The sequence below is a fragment of the Neodiprion virginianus genome, chromosome 1, assembly GCF_021901495.1.
Source record: "Neodiprion virginianus isolate iyNeoVirg1 chromosome 1, iyNeoVirg1.1, whole genome shotgun sequence".
In the NCBI taxonomy this organism is placed as follows: domain Eukaryota; kingdom Metazoa; phylum Arthropoda; class Insecta; order Hymenoptera; family Diprionidae; genus Neodiprion; species Neodiprion virginianus.
Window position 1 is genome coordinate 39,262,619 of NC_060877.1, and position 26,333 is coordinate 39,288,951.

At 40.4% G+C, this 26,333-nt stretch overlaps 1 protein-coding gene across 2 annotated transcripts in view; it reads left to right on the plus strand.

Annotated features, from left to right (window-relative positions):
- Positions 1-26,333, plus strand: part of LOC124310527 (pikachurin) — an 83,538-nt gene that overhangs the window by 16,392 nt on the left and 40,813 nt on the right. For both annotated transcript variants that reach the window (XM_046774574.1, XM_046774575.1), the window contains exons 3-5: positions 7,399-7,515; positions 19,879-20,147; positions 21,863-22,109. In XM_046774574.1, coding sequence (XP_046630530.1) covers positions 7,399-7,515; positions 19,879-20,147; positions 21,863-22,109 — 633 coding nt within the window. The remainder of the gene's footprint in view (positions 1-7,398; positions 7,516-19,878; positions 20,148-21,862; positions 22,110-26,333) is intronic.

A 26,333-nucleotide genomic window follows, 5' to 3' on the forward strand; every position in this document is an offset into this window, starting at 1 on the left:
TTGGCTTTCGTGCTATGGAGGCTTTTTTCTTTTTTTTTCTTTTTGCAAAAATGGCGCCGGTTTGAACAAAAAGTATCGATTTTAGCATTTTTTTTGGCAGTTTTTTTTACAAAAAAATAGGAAGATGTCAAAAAAAAAAAAAAAGCTTCCATAGCACGATAAACAATGACGTTAAGAATATTGTGTAAAAAATTCAACTCGATAGCTTTAAAACTCTGCCCTCCAAGTTGGACACCGTTTTGAAAAATGCTGTTTCGAGAAAAACGCGTTCAAAGTTTCAAGTCAGGAAATTTTACATAAATCGTTTACTTACGGTCAATCAGCGATGCCAGGTCCGTACAATATCCCTTCTGCTTCTTCGAAAAGATCGTGCTCAATGGATTGTTCAGTCCGACGAGCTGTCCTCGCCTCTTTGCTGTCCAGGGACGCCTGGCGGTTTGCTTGGATGATGCGCGCATTCTTGTACTTAGCGGCGAAATCTGCGGCGCTCGGCCCTATCGTGCATCCCGTCGTCTCCAAAATTTTTAAAATTGGGTCGTAACCTTCATTGAAGGTGCACACAGCACACTGCGTAGCGATTTCTACTATCTGCTTGCCGCAGAATACGTGCTTTGGGGCTAGTTGCCACACACAGTGATTGATTGATTTTCAAGAATTTAGCACGCCATCCGCTTTTTTTTTGAAAATTGAGTGCGACAAAAAAATAAGTCGCGCGACTAATTTACGGCTAATTAACGGCAAATTATGCAATAGTCCGAATTCACATTTTCGACAATTGGCGAGCCAAGTTCATGTACGTGCAGGTAGGAACGAGACAATAGAAATAACAGTCGCACGGGCAGACGGCCGACGCGGCAGCTGTAGCGCTCCGTTGCCTTCTTCCAAAAAATGCTGTACAGTAACCGAAATAATCTGAATTTCGGCATGAAAATTTCAGGGAATATTCGGAAGAGTGTATACTATTCGATAAAGCAAAAAAAAAAAAATCGATTTTTTGAAAATTTCACACTGGAAAGCTCCCTTAAGTTTCGACACTTCTTTTACCTGACTATACATCCTTACTTTTGTACCTACGTATACCTGCCACTCGGTCAGGAGATTCAACGGAAGTTCTCCCCACCTCCAACCGCTATACACTTGGAATATAATTCAAGAATCTACCGTGTGACGCACACGAATAATAAATTTGTTCGACTGTTCCCAGAAAGTTCATAAAGAAATTTTCAGAGTTTATATTGAAAAAAGTTTGTCATAATCATTTTACAATTTATTCTCGATCCCTGATCTCGGCGGCAAAGCTTATAAACAATTTCCTGAACCATCTCCCGCACTCTCTCTCTCTCTCGTTTCTTCTTGGTAATTGTTTTCAAAGATCGTTTCAAGTTATTTTCACCATCGCACAGAATTCGTTGTCATAAGAATTTCTCACGCGTCTTTGACTCTAATCAATGTCTTTCAAAGCGACTGCTTGCAGCCTCTGAAGCGATCATTACTGTTCCGTTAAGGGTCCCTCGAACCAATGGGTCTTACGATTAGAAGAGTACAATACGGTCCTGGTTCATCTTTACGCTGAAAGCACCGTGGCGACGGGACTTTAGGCCTTGTCGTAATTTAGTTACTAGGGAAGATTCAATCAATTTCAAGTTTAATGTACCGCGTAATTGCCGACTGACGGAACGCCGGCATCACCGTTGATCGAATGATCATTGAAAATTCTAGATCAAAGAAGAGTATTTCAGAGCTCTTTCGACCCACTCATTCGGCAAACAAGCGTGCCAATTACACTTTTCGTGACGCGAACAATTTTTCATTCGTTCTCCGGTTTACCCCGCCGCTCTTTATTTCGTTGAATGTAGTCAAGTGCCTGTATTTACAGGGTGCAATGCGCTGCAATGGCGGCCACCCCTATCAACTGACTGTAAATATATATAGCGCCAGTGATTTCTGTATTTTTTAAACAGATATGTAATCCTCTGCGTTGTTACTTGATTTAAATGCCGTTGAATTTCGTTCTACATTTCATCCGGTGACTTTTTGATAAGTCAATTTCCAACGGATCACACAGGTCTGCAAACAAAAAGTAGCACAGATTTTTTATACTATTTCTTATAGATTCTCACTCACTGAAAGGCAAAACAATACTCAAAAAGTTCCATCACGTCAGGTTTTTTCTTCAACTCGTGTTTGCAGCTTCATTTGGAACGAAACTCCCGTTTAATTCGAAATCTGGTATCTTATTCTTGATTCCAAAAACCCTATTCAAAAGTTATTTCTCATTACCATTTAATATGTATTAGAGTGAGACTCGAGAATAAATACAAACGGGGAAACGGAAAATGGAAAGCGACAGCGTGTTCGGAGGTGTATCAAAGAGAAGAAGAAAAGTTTATTCAGAGGCGAAAAGAACGAACACGGAATGTCGAATGCATTTCATAAAGGAATTGTTTGTCTAATTTCATAAGAAATATCGTTTAGTTCATCGTAATAAAATGGTGGTTTTTTCATTATTGTTATGTTTTTTTTTTATGCAAACGTCTTGTGTTTTGCAAGAATACTGTACGTGACTGAGGGAAATGGAAGTAATTTTTGGATTCAGCACACTCGAAAACATATTGACCAAAAACATCCCATGCATTTGGGAAAAAAAAAATTCTTTTTGCAGACCTGTGTAATCCGAGTGACGACAGTGATGTGCTGGGAAAAAATAGAAACAAACTTACAACACAGAAACAAACAATTCTTTCGCAGGTTCGACCGAACGATTCTTTTTCCTTTCTCTTCTTGCTTTCATGCTTTGTTCATTTTGCTCTCTTCTCTTTACTCAAAGGTAAAAAGCAAAACCTGCAACTAAAACGAGCAAACGACGACGAAAAATTGCAACCATCCGTTCCGCAATCGCGGGGCTATAAAAAAAAAGTCAACATGCTCTCTGAACATTATTATCAAGCAGAAGCGACTCTCTAGGTTGTTCTGCAGAGGGAACCGATTGCTGCTCCCTTTGGCTGTAGCAATGCTTGTTTCCTGGGTTGTCTAGGCAGTTCAAAGAAACAAGTTCTTCACAGTGACGTCGTAGTTCTATACAATCCTGTACCCATCTGGATACGTTGCATCTCCATACTGATTAACCGCAGTTGGCTTGGGGTGAAATAAAAACTGCGATTTAACTTATCGCAGTTTGACGCGCGGGTGGATAAAAATTATTAGAAACAAAAAGAGACGAATTCGAGTCCTTGTCAATTATTTTTATTCCGCATTTCATAAAATATACTCAAGTAGCATGAACTTGTATCGGTTAGTTGCCCTATTTAATAATTCGAAGCACGTTGGATTTAATTTAATTTTAATGAAATTGAACTGCACGAATGCAGTTGTAATAAAAACGAGTCAAAGATAAAAAGCATAGTAGTTTAATTCGTCCTGAAACTCGGTACGGAAAGTAAAGAAGAAAAAAAAAAAATGCAACAAGATACTGCTCGATTCAACGGGCTAATTAACTCGCCTATATCATGGAAGTTATTTGCGTTGAGCGTGTAAGAATTAATACCCATTTTTTTCCGCTGCATAGCCGGCATTTCTACACACATTCATAGCTTCTGCTTATTATTTCGAGAGCTTTGACAGCCGAGACGCGTAGCAATATTGCTTGAGTGAAAGTGGCCGCGGTACGTAGAATATCCGGAATGGACATAATACCTCCTCAGCACTCGGTGCTTACTATTCAGCACGGTGTGTTCGAAGTGCACCCTGCACATTGCCTGACGAATGAATGAAAACAAAACAATACGGTATTTCCCCGGTTTCGCAAGCATGCGCGTTTCAATGCATTTTGCGGTGGATATACGAAAGCTGTAAAAGCCAGGGTGGCCACGCACCGGAAAAATCTGAAAAACCTCGAAGTGTCAGGGAATTTTTAATTTCGTCGTGGAACAAACTGAAATTGTCACTTTTCTATCATGGGAATTAGAAATGATTTGCCGAGGTAACAAGTTTACGTTTTTCCGTCTAGAAAACGCATTGGCTTAAACTGATTTTCTTGCACATCGTATTTTTCTTCAATTCGAATTGAATGTGAACCGAATATAGAGTTAATATGCCGAACGATTTACGTCTTAGTAACTTACTAGAACAGGGAAAATGTCAGGGAAAAACTGGAAATGTCGCGGAATTTTTATCCCAAAAATTTGCGGCCACCCTGGAATGCGTAATACGGCATTTGCACAAGAGATTGGAGCGTTTGTACGATCTGCGAAAATATGCAAGCGACGACAGGCGATTCGCGGATATTCAACATATCGCTATATGTATTTTCACCGCGGAATTTTATCCGAGTTGAAACTCCGACGAACGAGCGAATTTTTTATTTACGGACAGATTGTTCGTATTCATGTGAGCGCACCTCTTATTCATCAATATTGAAGATTCTTCTCAGATTCGCGGTGCCGCGAGTCTTTTTGCACATGCAGCATGTACGGAGCGCGTGACTTTATTCGCGTGTAGGAGAAAACGATGTGGCGAAGATCCTTACAAGTACGATTTTTCTTTTTCTTTTACTACAAAGTTATTTCCGAGGGAATGCGCTTTTTATCATTCTCCGGGTCTGAGTCTTTCGCACACGAATTGAAATTGAAATCCATCGACAAACTGAATATATTTCACAGAATTCTGTACTCTTCCATCAGCGGTTATCAATTTGCAGAAAATTAACTCAGCTGTCGTCGATTATTGCCGATTACAAGGAAAATAAATGAATAAATAAATGTGAACGATTTATATATTCTCGAGTTTAATTTTCTCAAAGTACCCAACTTGAGTAGGATTCTTTATTCTTCAATTTTCCGTACTCCGATTTCCGCCTGAATTCGAGCCGTCAACCAAGCTTGTGGCAGAATTTTCAGACCCTAGGCGATAAAAATTTTCCAATTACGCGAACGTTGATACGAAATAGCTGCTGAAGGCTCTGAGTAAGAACGGGGAGGAAAAATTATGGATCACATTTCGAGCCTTCTTCGTCTCCAGCCAATTGAACTTTTCGTTCGTTCGAGTCGGGATCGTTCTCTAGTCCTTTGCTCGTGGGAGAAGGGTGGAACAAGGAGGAACGAAGGGGGCGTCGAGGGTTGCCGGGAGATCGATCGATCGTTAGACGCATTTTTTTCCTTCTTCCTGTTTCTCTCTTATCTCTTTCTCTTTGGGCCATCCGCCCCTTATCCTTCTTTTCCGCGATCCTCTCGCCGCGGAGGGGTTAGCCAATCGTTTCATTTCGCCACAGAAGGAGAATCGAGTGGGGTGAGTTGCATGGCTCGATTGGAAGGAGTCTTCGGCTTGCTATACCTGCGAATCGACCGTCTCTCGTATAATAAGCCGAGGCGCAAAAGTCTCTTCCAGTGTGCCGTTTCATATTTTATCGATAGAGAAGAAAGGAACAAAAAATCGATTCTCGAAGTATCGACGGTAGCAATTGTCTCTAGGATTCACCGTCATTTAAATCACACACTTAAGATCTGCATCTTACGTATGTACGTTGTATTCAAATCGTATTTCATTGTCGGAACAATTATTGGCCTCTATTTTTTCCTAAAACCGACGCTTAACGTTGCGTTTTATCGCCGTGTGGAAATCGGGAAGCATTTTAGGGATGGAAATCATGAGGTATAACTCGTTACTCATTTCGACGATACCCCTGGGATTCACAAATGTACGGGTTGTACGGTCAGCTAAAAAATGTGACAAAATACAAGTTTAAAATTTTTCAACCGAAGTCAGGCTAGTCACATTTGAGTGGAAAAAGTCCTCGTTATGCGGGATGAAATTTCAATACGTCTCATTATATTCACTACATCATGTTGAATAAAAGTGTCAACGACACAATCATAAAGGCCCAATCAGATTCACATACACATTCACTCTCGCATACAGACAACACATTTACACGGAACATATGCACAAGGTATACAATGTTTACCTTCTTCTTGATACTTACCTCTTGTGTATGAAAAGTTAGTAGTTACAGAATAAACATACAAGACAGACGTACAGAATTTCTCTCACTATATGTACAAACTGTTCTCTAATTTATTTAACCATTTCCTCTCCTAATAAAGTAATTCAGGCAACTGCAGATAATTTGCAACACATCAGAGGAACTCCGCTGTTTGTTTATTTTTTTACAGATAAATCTGCGTATATTGCTTGTCTGATTTTTATAAAAAATATCTCATGTTTTTCGTAAATGAATTCTTCACAAACCGTCTGGGATTGATTTTGCGTAAAAATAATTCATCTTGTAACTGTTATTGTTATTGTATCGTACCTATCTAATTTTTTATCAATGGACCAGCTTGAAGAAACAAAATCTCTCAAAGGTTTCGTCCGGAATTCATTTATGAATAATTATATTTATGTTTCATCAGAATCCGACGAAGTATTTGTACTTACGGCTGAATAAGTGGCGGAATGATGTGATATCTCTGTTTTGTTGAGAAAAAAATGTAGATGGATGAAATTCAGTATTTTATAATCTGCTCTTGGATCACAGGAACTTCAATTACATTGAACTTGATTAGCTTCGTTAGCACATTTTCAATTCGTGTTCTTACATCTATTTGTTTCGACGTATTTTCGATACGACTGAACGTCATTAATTCGAGGCTAAACCGTCCCTTGAACCGAATCATGCGATTATTAACAATCTATTCAACATATGGCCTTACTATCGCATTCATTTTTCAACGCGTGTTGTTAATTTCTCTAACATCAATTCTTGAATAACTCACAGATGAAATTTTATTTTAAAGTTTAAATGTCGCAATGCTTAATACGTTTCAAACTATAATAATAAATACAACTTACACTGTCAAGTAAAGATGAACAAAAAAATAAATAAATAAATAAAAAATAAAAATGAAAAAAAAACGTGAAAAATAGTCTTCTTGAATCGGAGTATGAAATTTTCTGCATGACTCGGAATTGTACCAAGTGCTTGTGCAATAATCGATGGATCGGTTAATCAAGTTCAAAGAAATAATCGAACATTACTCGATTGAATGGGTAAAAATTAATCGATCAATCGATTTATTTCATTTTTTATAAACGGTGCATGTGAAGCAAAAATTTTGTAAATTTCAGTATGCAGTCTTTGTAGTGGAAAAATTTTTGCATAATTTATAGTCTCATTGAAAATATTAATTTATCTTTCACCTGTTATATCAAATAGGTAATTAGTAATTAAGACAATGATGATAATGGATACTCTAATCGCGTAAATTGATATTGCGTTGCGTCGTTTATGGTAGTAAAAAAACAAAAACCGACATAGAGGAATCGATTTAGTCGAGTTTCACCAAAAATTCAGGCTATATTAACACGAATAATTTGTTTTCCCTTTTTCCTTCAATGCTGCAGGTAGATGCGGGCATGGATCGCCGTGCGAACAGCTTTGCTACGAGCTTCACGACGGGATGTACGAGTGCGATTGCAGAGACGGATACATCCTTCACAAAAACGGATACAGCTGCGCAGGTGAGTCCTTGCGTCGTCAATCCGGAGCGGACACGTGTCACGTGGGAATACGTAGTGTACAAAAATTATAAGAGAGAAAAACAAATTCAGTCTGAACCTGAATCCATTACCGAAGCGACGTGATTAACGCGCTTGCGAAAATGGGAGAGAAGAAGATGAAGAAAAAAGTAGCGTCAAGCGGATATATTTGTAACATAGACTTTGGTCAAAACTGATTTATCTCCTTTTCCCACCTTTCTTTACTTCGTAAATAATAACGATGATGATAATGATAGAAGAAAATGGCGAGGCAGCCGTTCAAGTTTCTAGATTAAAAAAGAAAAAAACGACGATGGTCTAATGTAAATGGGAATAAAGGCTGAAGAGAAAAAGAAGAAGAAAGCCGTATACGTAAGCTTATACAGGCAATCACGAAAATCGAGGAGGGGCTTAAAAATCCCGATCGGCTTAATTCGGGGGTGCTTTTCAATATATACGAAGGGTGGCGAGGGAGAGTTTCACAAGTTTTCGAAGAACATTAGGCGAGTCGTAAAAGGGTCGGGTAAAATGAGGAGAAAAACCCACGACGGCGGGCAGCGAGCCTGAAATATATTAAAACGGACACGAAATCCGGGTCGACTTCCCCTCTGCCCTTTCCCTTTGCCAGGCAACCGCTCGCCCAAAATCCTTCAAATCCCACCGACATTCGTCAATCCTTTCTCAAAACCCACGCGTCGATCGCTGCTGCAGCCCCGATGCCGCATTTATCGTCGAAAGAAAAGTTTTTCTGCACGCGTCTAGGCAGAACAAATGGTCTACTTTTTCCAAATATCAATTTCATTATTCCTTTTTAAAATACAATACGTTGTTAAAGGCGAGAAATTTCCTCTCCAAATGCCTATCCCGGCAATTCTTTGTACTCTGCACCCTGTTCTACCCTATTGAGCCATTATTTGCGGGTAGGCGCGAATTTCCGGGCAGCAGATTAAAGATTCGGATAGGAAGATACCGCCGGGAATGAGAGCCGTTCAACAAAGGACGCCTTCGCTAATTTCCCTTCGATGGCGAACGAACCGGATTATTATAGTCGACTAAGGGCTGCAGGCGAGGGGTCGGTCTGCCATTTTGTTGTTAAGAAGATGCCGCCTCGAGTGACTTTGCGTATGCAAATGTATGATAATATAATCGAAAATTGTTTCAAATTTTCAGCCAAACAAATAAAAGTCAGAGAAACGAGACCCGAAACTTGTCAGAGTAAATACGAATAAATACGAAGGAAACTCTAAAGCTAATATAGGTCTAATTTTCTCTTTTATCACCCGCATTATCCGCTGACCCAAGGTAATTAATGCCCCGGTGTACCGGATGTGGAGAGGTTCGAATCAGAGGATTGGCAAGGGTGGCTGCACGCTTGAGCGATGATTTATCAAGGTCATTAGGAGTCGTGATTTAGGGGGAAACGCGTTAGGGTTAAAATGGGAATTTTTGAACTGTGACGTTCAGCGGGTGTGTCGTCCAAATCCGCGAAGGAAGCTTTTGGCGCTGCCTTTGAAAAATTGAATCTTCATTTTACATGCCGAATTGTATTACGGTGATAAATAGCAGCCAACAATAGTTCAAACGTATTTCAGAAAAATATCTTCTTTAGATTGTTCAAACGTCACGACTTACCGAATAAAAATTCACAAGCAAAGGGACCGAAATTTCCATTTTTAAGGCCTTCTGATTCCACCTGGTGTGAAATTTTGCATATGGTAAAATTCGAAAGAGTTGGACAAAGTATGATAATAGCGCGAAATTACGGAGAAGCGTATATGCGAAATCCTATTCCGTGGCAGAGTGGTGACAAAATGTAAATGAATCCGATTCTCACCCGGTGGTCGATGTTTGCAAAACTCGTTACGAGAGTTCCGGAGAATTCTACACCGTTCTGTCAACGCTTTCGGAAAACCGCGAGCCATCAAACTCGTGCAGAACTTCAAAGATCACCGAAGCCCTGAAAAATTCCAGTTACCGGGAGTTTTCAGAAAAAGGCATGAGCAGTAATAACCGCGATCGTATTGGATATTTTCTCCGGGAACTTGGGTCGACCCAGTTGTAATACATCATCACATTTGCTACAGCAGCAAACGCCTACGTTATACCTCGAATTAATACGGCTATATCGATTTTCAAGGGCTGACTAAAAGCCCGCCTAAATCCTTCCCACACACGCAACCTTTTCGCAAATTTACACAGCGCGCAAATCCCGAGTGAAGTTCGGAGAAGAAATTGTTATTTTGTACCCTCAGGATTTTCTGAAATTAAACTAGTCGGTCATAACAGAGAAAATATGTTCATATTTTTGGAAAGTCATAATTTAACCCACGAACCTCAAATCTGACCCAAAAATACAAAATTCGACGCTCATGGGCTATGTTACGTTCACAGAGACAACACCGGTCAACACAAATTTTGAGTCAGAGTTCTAAATATCGAAGTTTGATTTCTTCTACGTAAATAATGAATGAAGAAATGGTTTCATTAGATAAAGATTGTTTTTGTCGAAACCAGAACGATATTTCGGATTTTAAGAAAAACTGTAACCTATTTTCTTAAAAATTCATTGTCAAAATAACAATTAAACAAATTTCAGTTTTGCATTAGAATCACTTTTATCGAAAAATGATAATTAATAGTAATTAGCTACAAATGTAAAAAAATTGATAAACAGCTTAAGAATGAATATATTTTGTACTTTATCAATTTTCGTATGGATTTTCTCGTATTAAACCCCAAACTCAATCTCCCATCACGCTCTCATTATACTACCCCTGATACCGTCGATAACGGTAAAGTCCGTCACATCACGGTGAAAACGTTTTCCTTTTTTTTTTCTGAATGTAAAAATAACTTCTGCTGATTTCAGCTGATTCTGCATTGCCAACGTAACCGGCTTGTCCGGAACATGAACCGTCTAAAAATCACCACGAACAAGCGTACGACAGTGAAAATGTTTTTGGAATCTTACGTGAGATTTGTCAGAGGAAATGCGACTTTCGGAAGGACCACGAATCTCCAACGGAGGTCGCGGGAATTCTGAAGATGAAATTAGTCGGCCTCGTTCTGAACGGGATAAAACTATCTACAAGTATAGCAGTCTCGTAAATCAGCGTGATTCGACTTGACCGATAGACCAAAGCTCCTCGTTATTCGATTAAACGCATCTCTACAGATACGCCTGATCATCGGACAAAGCGGCTGAAATCGATACCCAGCCCGAGTGGCTGTTTGCCTGTTTACTTATGCCCAAAGCTTCGTACACCACCCACGCGTCTATTATTCCTGCAGACGGTGCAGTCCTCATTATCCCAAAACGATCATTATCCTCGCTCCGTGCGGAGCTGAGTTGTACCTCTGACAATATCCCACACCCGTAAATGTAAGAGGGTTCGGATACGTAACCTCAAAGCTGGTACTAAATAACGATTCGATCCCCGGTTTTCGACCAAATTCAGCAAGACATTTTCCTCTGAATACATATATTCAAGATGCGGTTTTACATGTATATGCGAAAATCGGTTTCTCGAGACTGACTCAAACACAGCGTTAAAAATGTTGTTCAATTCAAATGGTGGTGTATTCGAAGTTTATTTATTGGGATCTCAAAACTCCATCCAACTTCATTTGCCTAAAAATCGGTTTCAAAGTCTTAAACAACTCGATAAGCTTTTGAACAAAATGGCAATACGGAAGTATAGTCGAGAAACAGTTATTCACGGAACAAAGTTGGAATTTCAAATACAACGCGAGAATTTTTCGTCCTCGTTTTAATTTTCATTCGTCGATTGAGTGGAGCTTTCCCGTTTTGTGGAAAGAAAAAATCTATCGCTGGGCAAAAGCTGCGTCAAATTCCTCCGGCCTTGACCGCATCCGTGCTGATATTTCGTAAGCTCCGAATATGTATCCGTATACTCGTATATGCTGCGGGTGTGTACGCCTACGCATAGATATAATTTGTGGTAGTTGGTGTTGGATGCAGCCACGCCTTTGGACGCGCCTTACGGGCGGCGCACCCTGTGCTTTTTACTCTCGTCTTTCAGCCCTTATTACGTGCCGGCAACCCTTCGAGAATCCCATCTGAATGGATGGATCCGCGGTCTGAATACCGCCGCGATACCTCCTCCCTTACCAAGCTGCACGATTTTATGGCGTATATCTTTTGAGGTGTGTTTGCCGTGCGCCGCCGGTTTTACGCTTTATTCATACAGGCGTAATACCCGCAAAGCGTAATTCCTTCCCAGCGCTTGGATGTCGAAACGACGAATTTCCGGTGCCATGAAATCGCAGCTTTTTCACCTACGTTTTTGTGTAGGTACACCAACTCCAAATGAATTCGAGCGATTCTCGGACGAGACGGTGCAACTTAATTAGGTGAAAAATTGCCACGCGTTTGACGCATTTTGTTATAAACGCTTCGACACGCGTTCTCGATTCGAAGCTTTTCTTTATCTGTCGTCCCGCTAAACTTGTCGATTAACTGATCGCTTCCTTTTGAGAAGAGAAGGTTCAGAGAAGGAAAGAGAAGTAATCAAGAAAGTATCTTCGGCTGGTTCAGACCCGGAACAGAGGCGAAGACAGCCGCTCGAGGCAACAGCGAGGAAACTTAACCCGTGAAAATCTTTTTTACCGCTACTTGACGACGAGTATTGGATTGTTCGAGATCTTAGTAAGTAAGTAGAGCATCGAAGTTTGAGAATCCGCAAACTTAGAAGCACAGTAAAAGTAAAATACCATAAAGGAAAATAGGTTGGTTTTTTTTTTTTTTTTTCTAAATCATTTTTTACAACGCGAGAAGCTTCAAGTAGAATTCTTGAGCATCCGCAGCCTCGATTGTAAAACGATATTCTTTATTATGATCGGAGTAAAAGATAAGAGCGTCGGAACGACGGTCGGGTTGTTGCCCGACGATGAGAAGCCGGAGAATTTAAAGTCATTCCAAATTAGTGCCGAGACATTGAGCCTATGTATTCAAGAAAGGGCTGCACCGAGTCGGGCTGAAACTTGTATCGCGGAAACGGCGTCGTAGCATAATTTCGTTTTCCTTAGTGGATGGCTATTAAACAGAGGGCGAAGTTTGTGCTTACAAATTCGAATAAGAAAATAAATAAAAAGGCTTTCAAACTTTAATTCATATCGACGAAATTATCTGGTTCCTAGCCATAATTGATTTTGAATTATTAATCAGACGGTAAAATTCGAATAAAAATATTCACATCGAATTGAAAAAGTATCGCACAACCTTTCGGTCGAAAACCTTGTAAACGATATCATTATACATGCATGTAATAAAATTCTGACAACTATTCGAATAATATTCGTAAATAGGAACTTGTAAAGAATCGCGAATACCGAACATCAAACGGAAGTGAAGTTTGTTTATAACGAACCTTGCAGGAAATAAGGTCGGTACCTTTTTTTTATCGCATGTGCTAAGGATATGCACATAAACACATAAACCTTCGGATTATCCAGCGAGGAAACCGGAAGTTTTCCAAGTAATTTTATTCCGGAACTCTCTCTGTCTCTCTCGCTCTCTCTCTGTCCTTTTACCTTGTCGTATCCTCTGTACGCTTTTCCTCTCTTTTTCTCCGTAAATATTATGTCTTCCTCTCTCCTCTTCCTGCTGCTACATATGCATACAGTTTCTCAGGGTTTTCTATCCCGCTGCGCTTCTAGACTTCGAACGATCATCGCCATTACTTATTCTTATTTTAAAGCGTTGCTCAAAATGAAACTTGACATCGTTCGTAATACTTTCTTTAAGACGCATGCATGAGCGATAGAATCTGGATCAAAAGTTATAACTGGGGAAGAAAAAGTTTGAAAAAATTTCCAGCAGTGTTATTTGTGCTAATGATGGTGAAACACAAATAAAACAAGCTTCCTTTTATGTAGTCAATATTATTCTGCGCAAATTCAAACAACACAACCTGAGGTGTACAAAAATTTGAAGAAACGGTTTTTTCAATTGGAATTTTCAAAATTATTCAACTCCAGTGTTTTTGATTTAATTTTAATGATTTTGAGCTTATTTTTTTTTGTCATAGATATTTCTGGAGATTCCATGAAACGAAAATTCGTAAACAGTTATATTCGTAGTTGATAAAAATATGTTTATGGAGGTATGAGGGTACGACAGATTTTCGTCAACAATTACATTTGTTCTTTACAACTATACTGTAGCGGAAGATTATTTGAATTTTTTTATTGGAAAATTTGCGGGGTCGGCGAGCAAAATCACCTCAAAAACAGTATATATAATGGGATGAAAGATTTCACCAGAATGTTCAGATTTATTTCTCCTACATAGCAGAGATGCTTGTTTTATCCGAGTTTACGTTCATAGATGCAAAAAAAAAAAAACTTTGCTGCAAATTTGTTTAATGCTGTTTCCTATTTTCTAAATTCTTAGTTCAGACTCTACGTCTTATTAATTTTCTATTGGCTCATATTCAGTATTTCGTGAAACGTATCTGAATGTCCTCGGGATGAAACTCGCAACGTTTTCGATGAAAGGCATACATACCCGATTTGAAGTGGATTTGAGGAATACATATTTTGATCAACGTTTCTGCAGGAAGTGAAAATTAATAGCAGTATATTCCGTCGAAAAATCGAGGAACGAATCGCACGATTGGCTGCAGGAAACTTGCATAAATAATGGAAATGGCTGCGCTAAGTGGGCATTCAAGTATCAGCTAACGCTAAAACAGGGGTTGGCCATTCTGAGAAACGTTATCAAATGTTACCCTATCGCATTACTACGGCTTTCCAGGCAAGCGTTAGCTAACATAGGAAATTCGAAGTGTGTGCTCAAAGCCAACACGCCACCGGCTTGAGAATGATAAAAAAAATTTCTCTAAATGGAGGTGTTAATAACGCATGATTTGCTCAGCAATAATATCCCAGCAAATATATTGGTTATCGCGTGCATTTAAGAAGAAAGAAAATATAAAATGTATTTAATTCGGAATGAATAATGAATTCACGTTTTACCGAACACGTTAATGTGTGTTTAGAATAAATAATAATTAATATTTAATAAAGTAGGAATGAATTGATCAGGATGTGACTATTATACGAATGGATTTTCTGCCATTCCGAGGTAACGAATCAATTTGACAATAAACTTTTGAAAACGCGTTAGCTAAGGTCACTAAGGGTGGGATTTTGAAAAGAATAAAAATTTGGAAAATATGCGTCAGCCAATGCTTGAATGACCCCTTAAATTTTCGGGCAAAGAGTGTGCAGCCGCTGCTTGTCGAGGCTTCGTCTCCCAGAGGCGTGGCGACACACGTCCGTACAACGGGGGTGGGGGTTGAACAAGCGTATCGGAGGGTATCATTGTCAAATTTGGTTATAAGACCGAAGGACCGATCCGTCATCATCCCGCGGCGCGACGCTTCAGAAGTCGACGTCTGTCGCGGCCTCGCCCTCCTCTTCCTTCTCCTCCTCCTCCTTGATCGAACAAGACGCTGCCTAGTCTTTGGCGGAAGTGACGATCAAGAGCCTCGAGGAAGCGTCGAGTCACCCCCTTGGTAGGTATACAATTATGTAGACGAAGAAGACGGAGAGGTGGCGAGGCCAATAAATTACCTCCCCAAACGCCGCGTTTTTCACGCTCGATTTCATCCCCCGGTGTCACTTTTTTACGCTCCCTCATATTATTGTTGCGCTCGTTCATAATTATCGTCGAGTGATAGCCTCCCTTACACTAAATGGATACCCTTCTCTTTCCTCTCCCATAGAATTGTAACAAATGTAGACTAGTGACACGACGTAACGAATATTCGCACTCGCAAAAATCGTGATTCTCACAAATACTTCATATTTTGCTTATAAAAGTTGTGAAAATAATGTTAAATGAACCAAAACTCATTGGTTCGGTAATGAACTTTTATTACAGAAGTTTGTTTTCTATTTAAAATATTCTTTCATTTACTGAATTCGATTTAATCATTTTAAAATCACACTCTAACCTCAAAATTAATTTGTTTCTGTCAACAATCTGTCGTTAAATTAGCAAACAAACAATCGGCCTGGTTCGTATCGGCTCTGCAATTTCCGGAATAAGATGCAAACCGCGCTAATGTGCACGTGCAGCTTCTATGGTGTATCTGTCAGTCAATTAAGAGCAATGGCGCCAGATTTGAAGATGCATATTCGCATTCGCATTCGTATTCGCGAATATATCGTGTCCGGCGGTCCTCGAAATATTCTTGAACATTGCTTGCCCTTCAAAAGTACTGGAAAATATCCAAAAATATTCCATACTTAATTTCTTTGAATTACCCGATAATGTCCTGGAGATGTCCTTGAATACGTTACGAATTTTTTACTGGACACCGTGGAATATCGATAAGAAACATTCGCATCCGCATTCCCATTCACGAATACTTGAAAATTTCCATTCGTTACTCAAATTTACTCGTTGTGACGTCAGAAGCAACCGGGTGGAAGGGACTGCTTGTCCACGAGTCTGCGGATTGCTTCGCGTCCCACGGCGTCACCCTCTTTTTCAACGTCTGACTTCGAAACACGATACGCATTTACTTGCCTACCTGCCTTATATACTTTGGCTGGCGAAATGCGACCCTCAGGAAACTGCGAACTCTTCCGGCTCGACTCTACACGTCTCGACTTTCTGCGCAAAGAGTCGAGGTTACCAACGTTCCGATAGAAGCATTGTGGATTCTCTTTTAGGAGTGGACATATATAGCGATGTATCGGGTATTCCAGGCCAACTTCACGAACCTGTGATGTCGACATTATCAGTTTGTTAAACACTTTTTTGTGTCACGGTATAGTTCACAAAAATACCAATTTTTTAATTGTTTATTTTTTTGTATGCAATGATATTTGACTTTTAAGCAAACAAATTATCCAATAGCTCTGCATTTGTTGTAATTCTCAAAATATTCTTGAGGAGGGTTTGATTTTTTTCCTATTCTCTTTTTTTATTCGCGGACGGAAAATTTAGGATTCACACCGATATGAGCTGTAATAGAATGTTTCTAAAACTACAAAAGGATTTGCGAATTCATCTTGCCTTTACGGAAGAATTCTCAACTCTGGGATATTTTCGAGAGTTAGAAAAACGTTTTATGATATGAAGTGGTGTCAATTAAACATTTTCCAATAGCTGTAGAAAGTGAAAATTATTCCATCATGGAAACAATTTTGAATAATAGTACCAAAATAAGAAGCTACTGTGAAAATATTTGAATACTCAAAAGTTAAAAAACTGTTCTGAGAAAATTGAAAACTAAAATATTAAGGCTTTCTGAAAGGCCTGGCTGACTACAAAAGTGTCAATCAAATAGAAAATGGTAAAGGTCTGTATGACGTACATTTCATGCATATAATCGCATGCAAACTTAAATTGTGATTTACATCGTGAATATGAGGCTCCATTTCGAGAAGCAAATTGGTAAGTAAACGAACACAATTAGTTTAGACCATCTACACACAGAGGGCGCAACAGTTGTCCGTGGTATAAAAAACGTTTCCAATTAGATGAAATCCATTCAATTTGCTCCTCGAGGTCAATTTGAATAGCGGACTCAAGATGTAAAATCATCGTATATTTACGTGTAATAAACATCCGCGACGATTCATCCAGTTTCTCATGCAACGAGTCGCGTCGTGCCGTTTTTTCCCGTGGCTGAAGAAGAGCTGCATCTGATGCCGAGGGAGGGAGGAGGAGAAGGAGAAAAAGGAGGTTTCCCGACAGCTACTAGACGCAGTCGGGTGAAGGAGGTGATTAAAAACGGTGACGAGGAGCTAATTACCCGGGAGAGAAGGACCGGAAGGGAGGCGGGAAAAAATACAAGCAGGAATTATGAATGGCACTCTGGTAACAAGCTTCTTCCTCCTTCGCCTGCCGCGACCGCAGGACATGAAAGGCCTCGCGCAAATTGTTAGCGAATGAACAAACAACTCCTCGCATGCACAACGCACGCCAATTTTCGAATAAAGTTATAAAAGTAGACTTCGTTTTGGTCAAAAGTTTTTAGTACCGATAGCGCTATTCGCAGCGCATGCGTGGGAAATCCAGCATATCATGTATATTCGGACGAAGATTAATCTTCGCCGATATTTCTCAACTTGAAAATATTTTTTTTTCACCATTGTTTGGATGATATCCAAGAATTTATAATATGCACGTGTAACACGCTGCATTGAATTGTCGAATCGCCATTAAACCGCTGCCTTCGGTATAGGAGATAGGTTGAAATTCTGGTCTGATACACGCAACAAGTTATTTATCGTGTGCCTGGAACCGGATACGATTTTTGCGGTGAAGGCAACAGACCGAATTCGACACCGAAAAACCGCATGCGACTCCTCTGCAAAAATCCCCATACATATTGCAGGTATCCAGTTAGCAGCGTTGCGTTGCGAATATTAATTCGTTGAATTCACGAACTACGAACAAATTACTTTGCCATTATATATTTGTTTGAACTGAAAATTAAAGTCATAGTCACAGTTGGGAATAATTTTTTATCTCTCTAAATACCGAAGGGCGGGGGAAAGTTACAATTTACCCGGAATTGTAAAGTTGAGTTGTCATTTAATCGCGACGTGTTGAAATATAGAAAATCACCATCAGATTTTCTTAACTCAACACTGATCAGATTCTTTGCAAAATCAGCCAAGTTGTTTCTGAAATATTTGCAAACATGGGATTTTCTTCCCTTAGACAATAATTCAAAAACGGATAGATCAATTCAAATGGAACTTGGTCCACTCGTTCGGTTTCATTCAACTTAAAATTAGGAATATTTCAATCGAAATCGGATGAGCCATCACTGCAGAGTTTCTTTTTTTTTTATGAAAATGAACATTGTTTTCAGTTGCAAAAAGAGATAATACCGTGTAGTTGGAGGACTGATTCTTCGAATGATTATTTTTGTTGCCGCCGGTACTGGAAAAACACTGTCAATCTTAGTTTTAAAGTTCAACTGATAATGGGTTTCCACAAAGTTGAATAAGGATGTAAGATGAAAAATTTTATCGCGCAAACAGATTCCAGCCCTGGTTATAATCAAAGGGTTGGGTATACCTGAAGGGAGGAGCGTGAGGGTGGGGTTCGAATTTAACGCTTCTTTGCCAGGACTCGAGGCTGTAATCAGGGAAACAATACGGGAGCGATAACCCGGAGCTAGATACCGTTCCCGTATTACATGCAGGAGAGATGCGGAATCGGAGCGGTAAAAGGAGCGACGGTAATTCCGCCACTTAAAATTTAATAACCGTGTCTGGCAACGGCCGTCCTTTCCTCCTTCTTCCTTCCTCCTTCATCATCTCACAGCCAGTTGAAATAGAATAATTCCCCTGTACAGTTAGCCCTCCTCTCACGTCTCGCATCGAGCCGCAGTTTGAACCCTTGCTTTGTCTCGGGCGTGGCCAAAATGCCGCTGTTTCCATTCCCCGACGAAGATTAATCGGTCTTAAAACCTACATCGCTGTATCCGGTCCTCGATCTCGCCCAACTTCTTTTTTCTTTTCCCGCAACACCTGGCCACCGAAATCTTGTCACATTTTTATATTTATAGCGACGTCGTTAGCGAAATTGAATGTCGTGTCGAGAGGACACAGCCTTCCTCGAGATCGAATGGAAACGATATTGAAGCTTTAATAACGTTTGTACACAGTAAAGAACGAATCGCTCCCTCTTCTCGATATCGATTCGCGTTAAAAATCGTGGAAATCGCTTGAAAACAAGATGCGGAAGATCAACGAAGCAAGAAAAATTCAGAGATGGATTGGATTCTAATCGAAATCTGATCGGATGTCAGTTAAACGAAGCTGAACCAATCGATCGACTCTCATCTAAATCGGTTCATCCGTTTTCGATTTGTTGCAAGGCAGAAAAGACAATTTTGTAAATAATTCAGAAATAGCTTTGACCGATTTCCCGATTCCGCACAAAATTTGATCAGCCTACAAAAAACTGCATCGATTGAGAATAAAATCATTGTTTCGTCGAAATTATCTACAAAAAACTCAATCCCTTCATTTTTGGGGTCAAATTATAATAACTTCTTAAAATCGAAATTTTGCTTTCTACGATAATGTGCTCGTGCAATGACAGAAATTTTCATCTAATATTATACGTAGTGATCTGCTGGTATTCAATAAAGTTGACCGTAATTCACTGAATAGTTCATCGAATATTGGATCCCTTATCCAACGGAACTTCGCATCGATTTTCATCCTCGCAAAGGAGCACGTCACACCCGAAATAAAAATGACGTACATCTTTCATTTCCGGCGCAAGTGTCTGCAAAGCGTAATCCTTGGAAGTAATTCGTTTCTCTGAACCTCTTGTTCCAGAGCTGAACTCGACGTCACCCTCGATGGGTGACCTGGGCGAGTTCATCGAGGACGCGGAGAGTGACGAGCTGAGTCCTGACCCTGAGGACGAGGACGCGGTCGAGGACATCCTGTACATGAGGGGAGCGTCCTTCGTGATCCACCTGGACCCAGGACCCGAGGTCGGCTCCTCGTCTCCCCCGATTTCCCCGAACGATTCGAGCCCAGATGCCAGGGAAGATACCAACGAGATTCCAAATCACATTATCGACCCTTCGCCAACATCCCAGGTGAGTTTGAAATCCGCAAATTCTTTCGAACCGTAAATAAACGAATTTTTCACCAACGTCACGAATTTTCCAACCCTCTGAATGAAACCGCGTTATAGAGGCCGATGGATTGTTGGGGCGAAAATTAATTTGCAAACCCCCTGCGTGCAGAAATGGACATAGGCAATATTAGCTCGGTGGATGAGTTTACTCGTTGACTGGAAGTGTTCCACTTGTAGAGTGTAGAGAGAGAGGGAGAAAGTGAGTGAGTGAGTTGACAGAATTTCGTGCTTTCAGTTGATTATGGTGGATCCCTTATAATAATTTCACCGTGGGTATTTATATAGAGCAGAACACGTGCCTACTTCAGGGAACGTGCCTACCACTTCACGTTGTGTTTGTGTGCTTTTGTTTTTGTATTATTTTTGGGGACCGTTGTTTCGTTTACACTCATATCCCCGCTACTCTAGGGAATCAAACATTAATATTTTTCATTTCGTATGCTGACGCAGAATTATCGTATCTAAATTTCTGCTGAATCTAATACTTCCAAGATTTCTTTTTCGGAAATGTACTTACTTCGGACGATTGGCAAATTGGTCAAATATGCTGTCGAATGTCGAGAAGAAAAAAGATTACCGGCAGATTTTTGCTCCTGGGGATCGAGTCCGGGGTTGTTGTTAGTAGAAAATTAAAACAAAAAAAAAAAAAAAAAAAAAACAACAAGACTCTAATTATTATTAATATTTAAAAATCCGATATCGAAGCAGGATTCAGCGATGTTAAAAACTTTTGTACGGAAATCTACAACTGAAGTTTGACAGCTATTTTTCGACACGTTTGTGGCACGAAATTTTCTTTCTCACCTCTTTCTCAATACCAAAATTTCCAATTTAGCGTGCGGGACAATTTAAAGAGCAATCACTTAAATGAATTTTGCAAAATGCGATTTGATACCTCATAGTTTTTGCTTTCTAGGTTCATACCACCTGTTATAATTTTATTGTTCACAGGGTATTTCATTTCAATCGGCCAGAGGCGATCACTATAACACTTTGACCAACGCTAGAAAGTCGATTTTTTGGTTAAAAAATGCTTCATTTCTCTGTGACTGCTGTCGCTGATAAAACTTTTTCATACTTTCATTTTCACATTGGGCGGTATTGGCTTTTTGCTTCTGCGTGATTGAGTGTACACTAAAGTCGTATGCTAACAGAGGGAAAATTGAATAACTGCTCAAAAACTAATATTATAATATTTTCTTGCTCAAGGATAGCTAGTTTCTATACAGCGCATCCCAGGAAACAATTCGATATTCAAAATTATACAAGCGTATTTTCCTTAGAAATACTAGCAAAAAAACAAAAAAAAAGCGAGACTAAAAACCATGAGCGTACCTTCAATATCGATGTTTTCCTTCGACTCACTCCAACATTTTCTGTGCATGTTCGATCTAACTCTGCGATAAGTCATTATATTCAGAAGACAATTCTCTACATTAATCCCATCATGGCCATTTTTTTTTACCACATGAGTATCGTTAAGTATTTAGTTTTTCAAAATTGCACTGATACTGTTTATCACCGTTTGAAAGTGGTTTAAAATTAAAAAAAAAAAATCGATATCAAAGCTCTCATTGATAATTTGAGCTTTTTTTTACATCTCTACGGGAAACAGCGTACCTTACGAATCTCATGATTTGCCAAACCTTTGATAAGCCTTTCCGAAATTTGCAGGGTCAGACGCTGGAACAAAAATCGACGCCGACCACCGAGGCGGTGGTTAGCACAGACCCCGCCTGCACCCTGGAATGCGGCCCGGGTGGAAATTGCTACGTGGAGCCGCGCCGCGCCGATGACGGAAGCCAGGTCAGTCAGGCGGGACTCGAGGCTACCGCAGCTGCAACCACGAGACTGACGGAGGCATCCTTTGCTCAGAGATGCCAATGTCCGCTTGGGAGAGGCGGTGATCGATGTCAGGACGGTAAGCAAAGACGACCGGAGCCGTCCCCTCGATCGTTTGTCTTCCTTTAATTTCCAATTGTCAGGGGTTTAGAGGTTCGAGCCGTGGGGTGAGAAGGAATTTGGAATCAAGCACAGAGGCTGATCAATGGGTTATTAGCAGGTGTACACAGCCGGTTCTGGATACAGATTCTCATACCGACACAGTTATCGACACTTAGCCAAGATGCAAACCCTTCTTATAGAACGTTAGATGATGGGGAATATTCCCACTTTGATGAACTCCATCGGATGATCGAAAACGTCGGTCAACTAAAGAACCGATGATTGATAAAGACAATCAGAGTGGGCTTACCCTTCGTTCTCGAACGTACTAGAAAAGGGTTCGTGTCTTAGCTAAGAGTCGGAAAATGTGTCAGTATAGGAATCTGTATTCAAAGCGGGCTTTGCATACCTTCAGTTTTCAATCGTTCACGCACGATTGTGGGTGTAAACCAAATGCATGCGAAGACGGTTCCCGGTTTTTCGATTCGCTATGAACCTGAAACTCGGTGTGACAAAGTAAAGGGCATAATAAAATTCTGACGACGGGAGAAAAATTTTTTGCCGATTGCACCACTGCTCAGTTTTACGGTTTTGTTCCCTCAGACTGGTATTGTATACTTTTATCCCGATGTTCCTTCTCTTCTTATCATTATATATACCCATCTAGACTTTCTTCAGTGGCCAGATATAAGGCACTTCGAGCCTGCCGAGAAACTTTGTACAGTTCAAAACTAGGCCAATATCTTTCGAGGATAGCCCGTTCAAGTTTTGCAAAGAAATGAAAAGCAAGTATAATAACACGACGGCGATATTGAACACCGGGGCTGTGACGTTGCTTCTTCAGAAAGGCGCCCCTTCCTTCACCCCGTTTGCCCCCTTTGCTGGGTCCGCTTCTCCCGGCTTAAGCCTGACGCACGAGGCTCCGCAGGGCCAGAAGGGAATAAGGGAATACCGTTTCGCGATGACAACACCCGGACCAAACCTGCCCTAGGATTAACCCGGTCGACGCAGATGACAGCCTTGCGGAGGGCTTTCCCTGTCCAGTTCCCTATTTATATTTTCTTACCCTCTGCAATCCATTACACACATAGAATACATGCCTAGAATCCATACTTTTTCTCGTTCCTGTCATTTTTTATGTCAACGTTTATCATTGATATAGCTCCGATTCGAATCAAACGTCGCAATTTTTTTTATCATTAGGATGTTTCGCCTACTGTATATTATAAAATTCAGTGGAAATCTCATATAATCGGCTTCTCAAATGATAGTGATAAGTATTATTGCACGTATTTTCAAAAGTCGAATCTTTTCTGCAGGTAATGGTATTTGGCCAAAATCATTCGGATAATTCCAGTATTACCGTATGTGTGGATCGCTGGGTTTTCGAGGGTTGAAATAAAAACGTTCGTTTGTTATTCGAAAATTCGAGTAAAATCTGCACGAATATACCTATTTAATTACACCCTAAATCTCTCGGCAGCATTAGATACTTGCACCTGCAAGTTTATCGAGTCTTTCGAAACTTTTTGCTGCTCGTAGAGCGAGAATATACCGTATCCCCGAAACTAGTAGTATAACTTCTCGGTTGGACCAGGTGAGTTTTTATCTCTCCGGCCTCGCCGAACCACTGCAACGAATCCCGGCGTTGATTTTTTTCTTCTTTCTTCTGATTTTCTCTTTTCCTTCTGCCGCTACTCGAGAGCTGGAATAAAAATGAAAATTGTACAAACTTTCCGCCGATAGGAGGGAGAGAATGTTGAATCGTACTGTTACAGTAGCTGTAGCCAGTTCTCTACTTTCATTCCTATTCTTGCAGGTCTTTTTCTTTCTCCGAACTGTTTCACCTTTCAAAACGAGAGATTTGTTTCTTTCGTCGTACAATGTACAGTAGTGAATTATATATCAGCCTCATGTGTATTAACGAAATTATTATATTCTCCGCAAAGTGCAGTATTTATATCGGTATATATATAATATACATATATGATTACAGACTCGCTGCGAATTACCTGTGACTGAGTCTCGTAATGTCGGGTTTTTAAAACTTCGCAAGAACGAGAAAAATAGTGTGCAGGAAAAAGGGAAAAAGCTCGCAGTCCATGCTCACCTCCTTTGTCGGGAATAACGAGACTCTCGAGTCGGCGGAATAGGAGTGTGTTTAAAATTAGCCAAGAGCTACTTCTCGCCCAACTGCAGTCTAATGACCAGAATGTCGCCTTTCGGAGCCGCTTGTAATTTTTGCCAGAGATATCACGAGAGTCTCAAATGGTTAAAAATTCCCCTTCGGCGGACCCTGATTGCTTACTCTTATTTTTGACTGCAGTATTTTTTCCCCTCCGCGTGATTCGTTTTCCGCCAATAAAGCTTTCACATGCCGCCCTCGTCCCGATCAACCCTTTGCATGTTGATATGCTCCTGGGATTCCGCTGTGGAATAATGTTATCGAATTCAATGCCGCAGCAGGTGTTGTTTACCCTGCAGACGGCGTAAACCGATCGAAGATATATTACTGTGAGATATGCTTTTAGGTATGCTTGTGAAATTGGAAAATATGTTGTTGATCAGTCCGAAACCACTTCAATTGTATCGCATTCATCTTTGCGATAGCTTAAATTTGATTCACGGGCTTTCCGTTACGAATATCGTTATAACGTTTCAGTGGTTTGTCCGTGTCTTTGGTTAATTGACCTATTGCACATAATTGAAACTCGATAATTTGTATTCTTCACTTTCAAAATGGAATAAAAATTTCGTACCAATTACGATTCTACCCTGTTTCACAAAAGGAAAAAGAAAAATGAAATTAAAAAAGAGGGTATAACAGCTGAAACCTTACTTCCTAATTTATAATGAATTTTTCGGGAAACCGAAAGCTTCTTCGCCTGAGTTATAATTTATAAATAAGCGGCGTTTCAACGTCCCTTTGAAAATCAGATATAATCCCCTCCCAGTCTCCGTTAAATCCTTAAGGCTTATTTGCCGCGTCAGAAGCGTTGCGGCTCACAAAATTTTTACTCCCGGATGATCTCGTCTCGCGTTTCTCATCCTGCCGTGGATACGTAATGTAGGTATATTGTGTACAGAGGTATAGACGTGGCGCGCGCCGCTCATGCATAATACGCCTATTGATACGCGTCAAGTTATTCCCTGCAAGAAGTCCTACAAGCACCCATATTTGACGGGAGGCACGCAATGCTCGGCGGAAATTGAATTTCCTTTAGAACTTGGGCGCGATATTGGCAATACTCACAGTGATCACATCCGTACTTAATAACTAGGAACACGAGTTGCCTCGCAGCTTATATACCGGAAAGACATTTTGTTTTTTTCCCTATATTTCAAAGTGTAGCAGGCACGCAATCTTCCCTCGGTCGAGAAACGTGGGCTCGGAAAAAAACCGCGTGATAAGACAAGGAAAATAATTCGTGACGCATGATTGAAAATAGAAAAAAGAAACCGAAATATTAAAGGGCGGCTAAGAGATGGACTTTTGTCTCGCTGAAACTTTGGCAAGGCTCATCCCTCTGCATGGCAGCATGTCCGAGATCCGAGCAGCAAGCATTAGCAAAGTCCGCGTAATCGGGTTCAGATTTTCTCCACCTTGATCATCGCTCGAAGGTGAATATAAGATAAGGTGCAGAGCTTCACCATCAAGCAGCCGCGGGGCTGCTGCGGGAAATTTCCGCCTAATTGGCTCAATTTAACGCCAAGGATTTAATACGCTTTTGGCGGTTCGCCAGTCGCGACGCCTCGCTCGACGCTGAGGATGTGCTTGAAGCGAAGGCGTGACCTCATCCTCGACCCTCGAATCGTCGACCGGGAGTTCAATAGCTCGGAATTTGAAAGATGACCTTCTTTTTTTCCCTCGGCTGAAGACGGAAAAAGGGAGGGAAAGCTTTCTCGTCTTTCCTTCTAATTCCCGAGATGGACTCCCGTGATTCTATGTCATTTCTGCAAATTGCCGTTGAAAATTTCCTCTTAATCTCCCAGATTTTTGAGCCGCGATATCTTTTTTTTATTCGCAGTTCCGTGGAAGCATCTGTTAATCCGAGTTCAACTTTCCGGGATTTCGCATGCTGCACTCCGCAAAATTTTTCCTTGCATCCATAGATGCGAATAATATATTTATACAGAGTGATTTTCTAACGACTGCATGGTTCGTTGTCTGATAAAATTTAATGCGCACGCACTATAATCC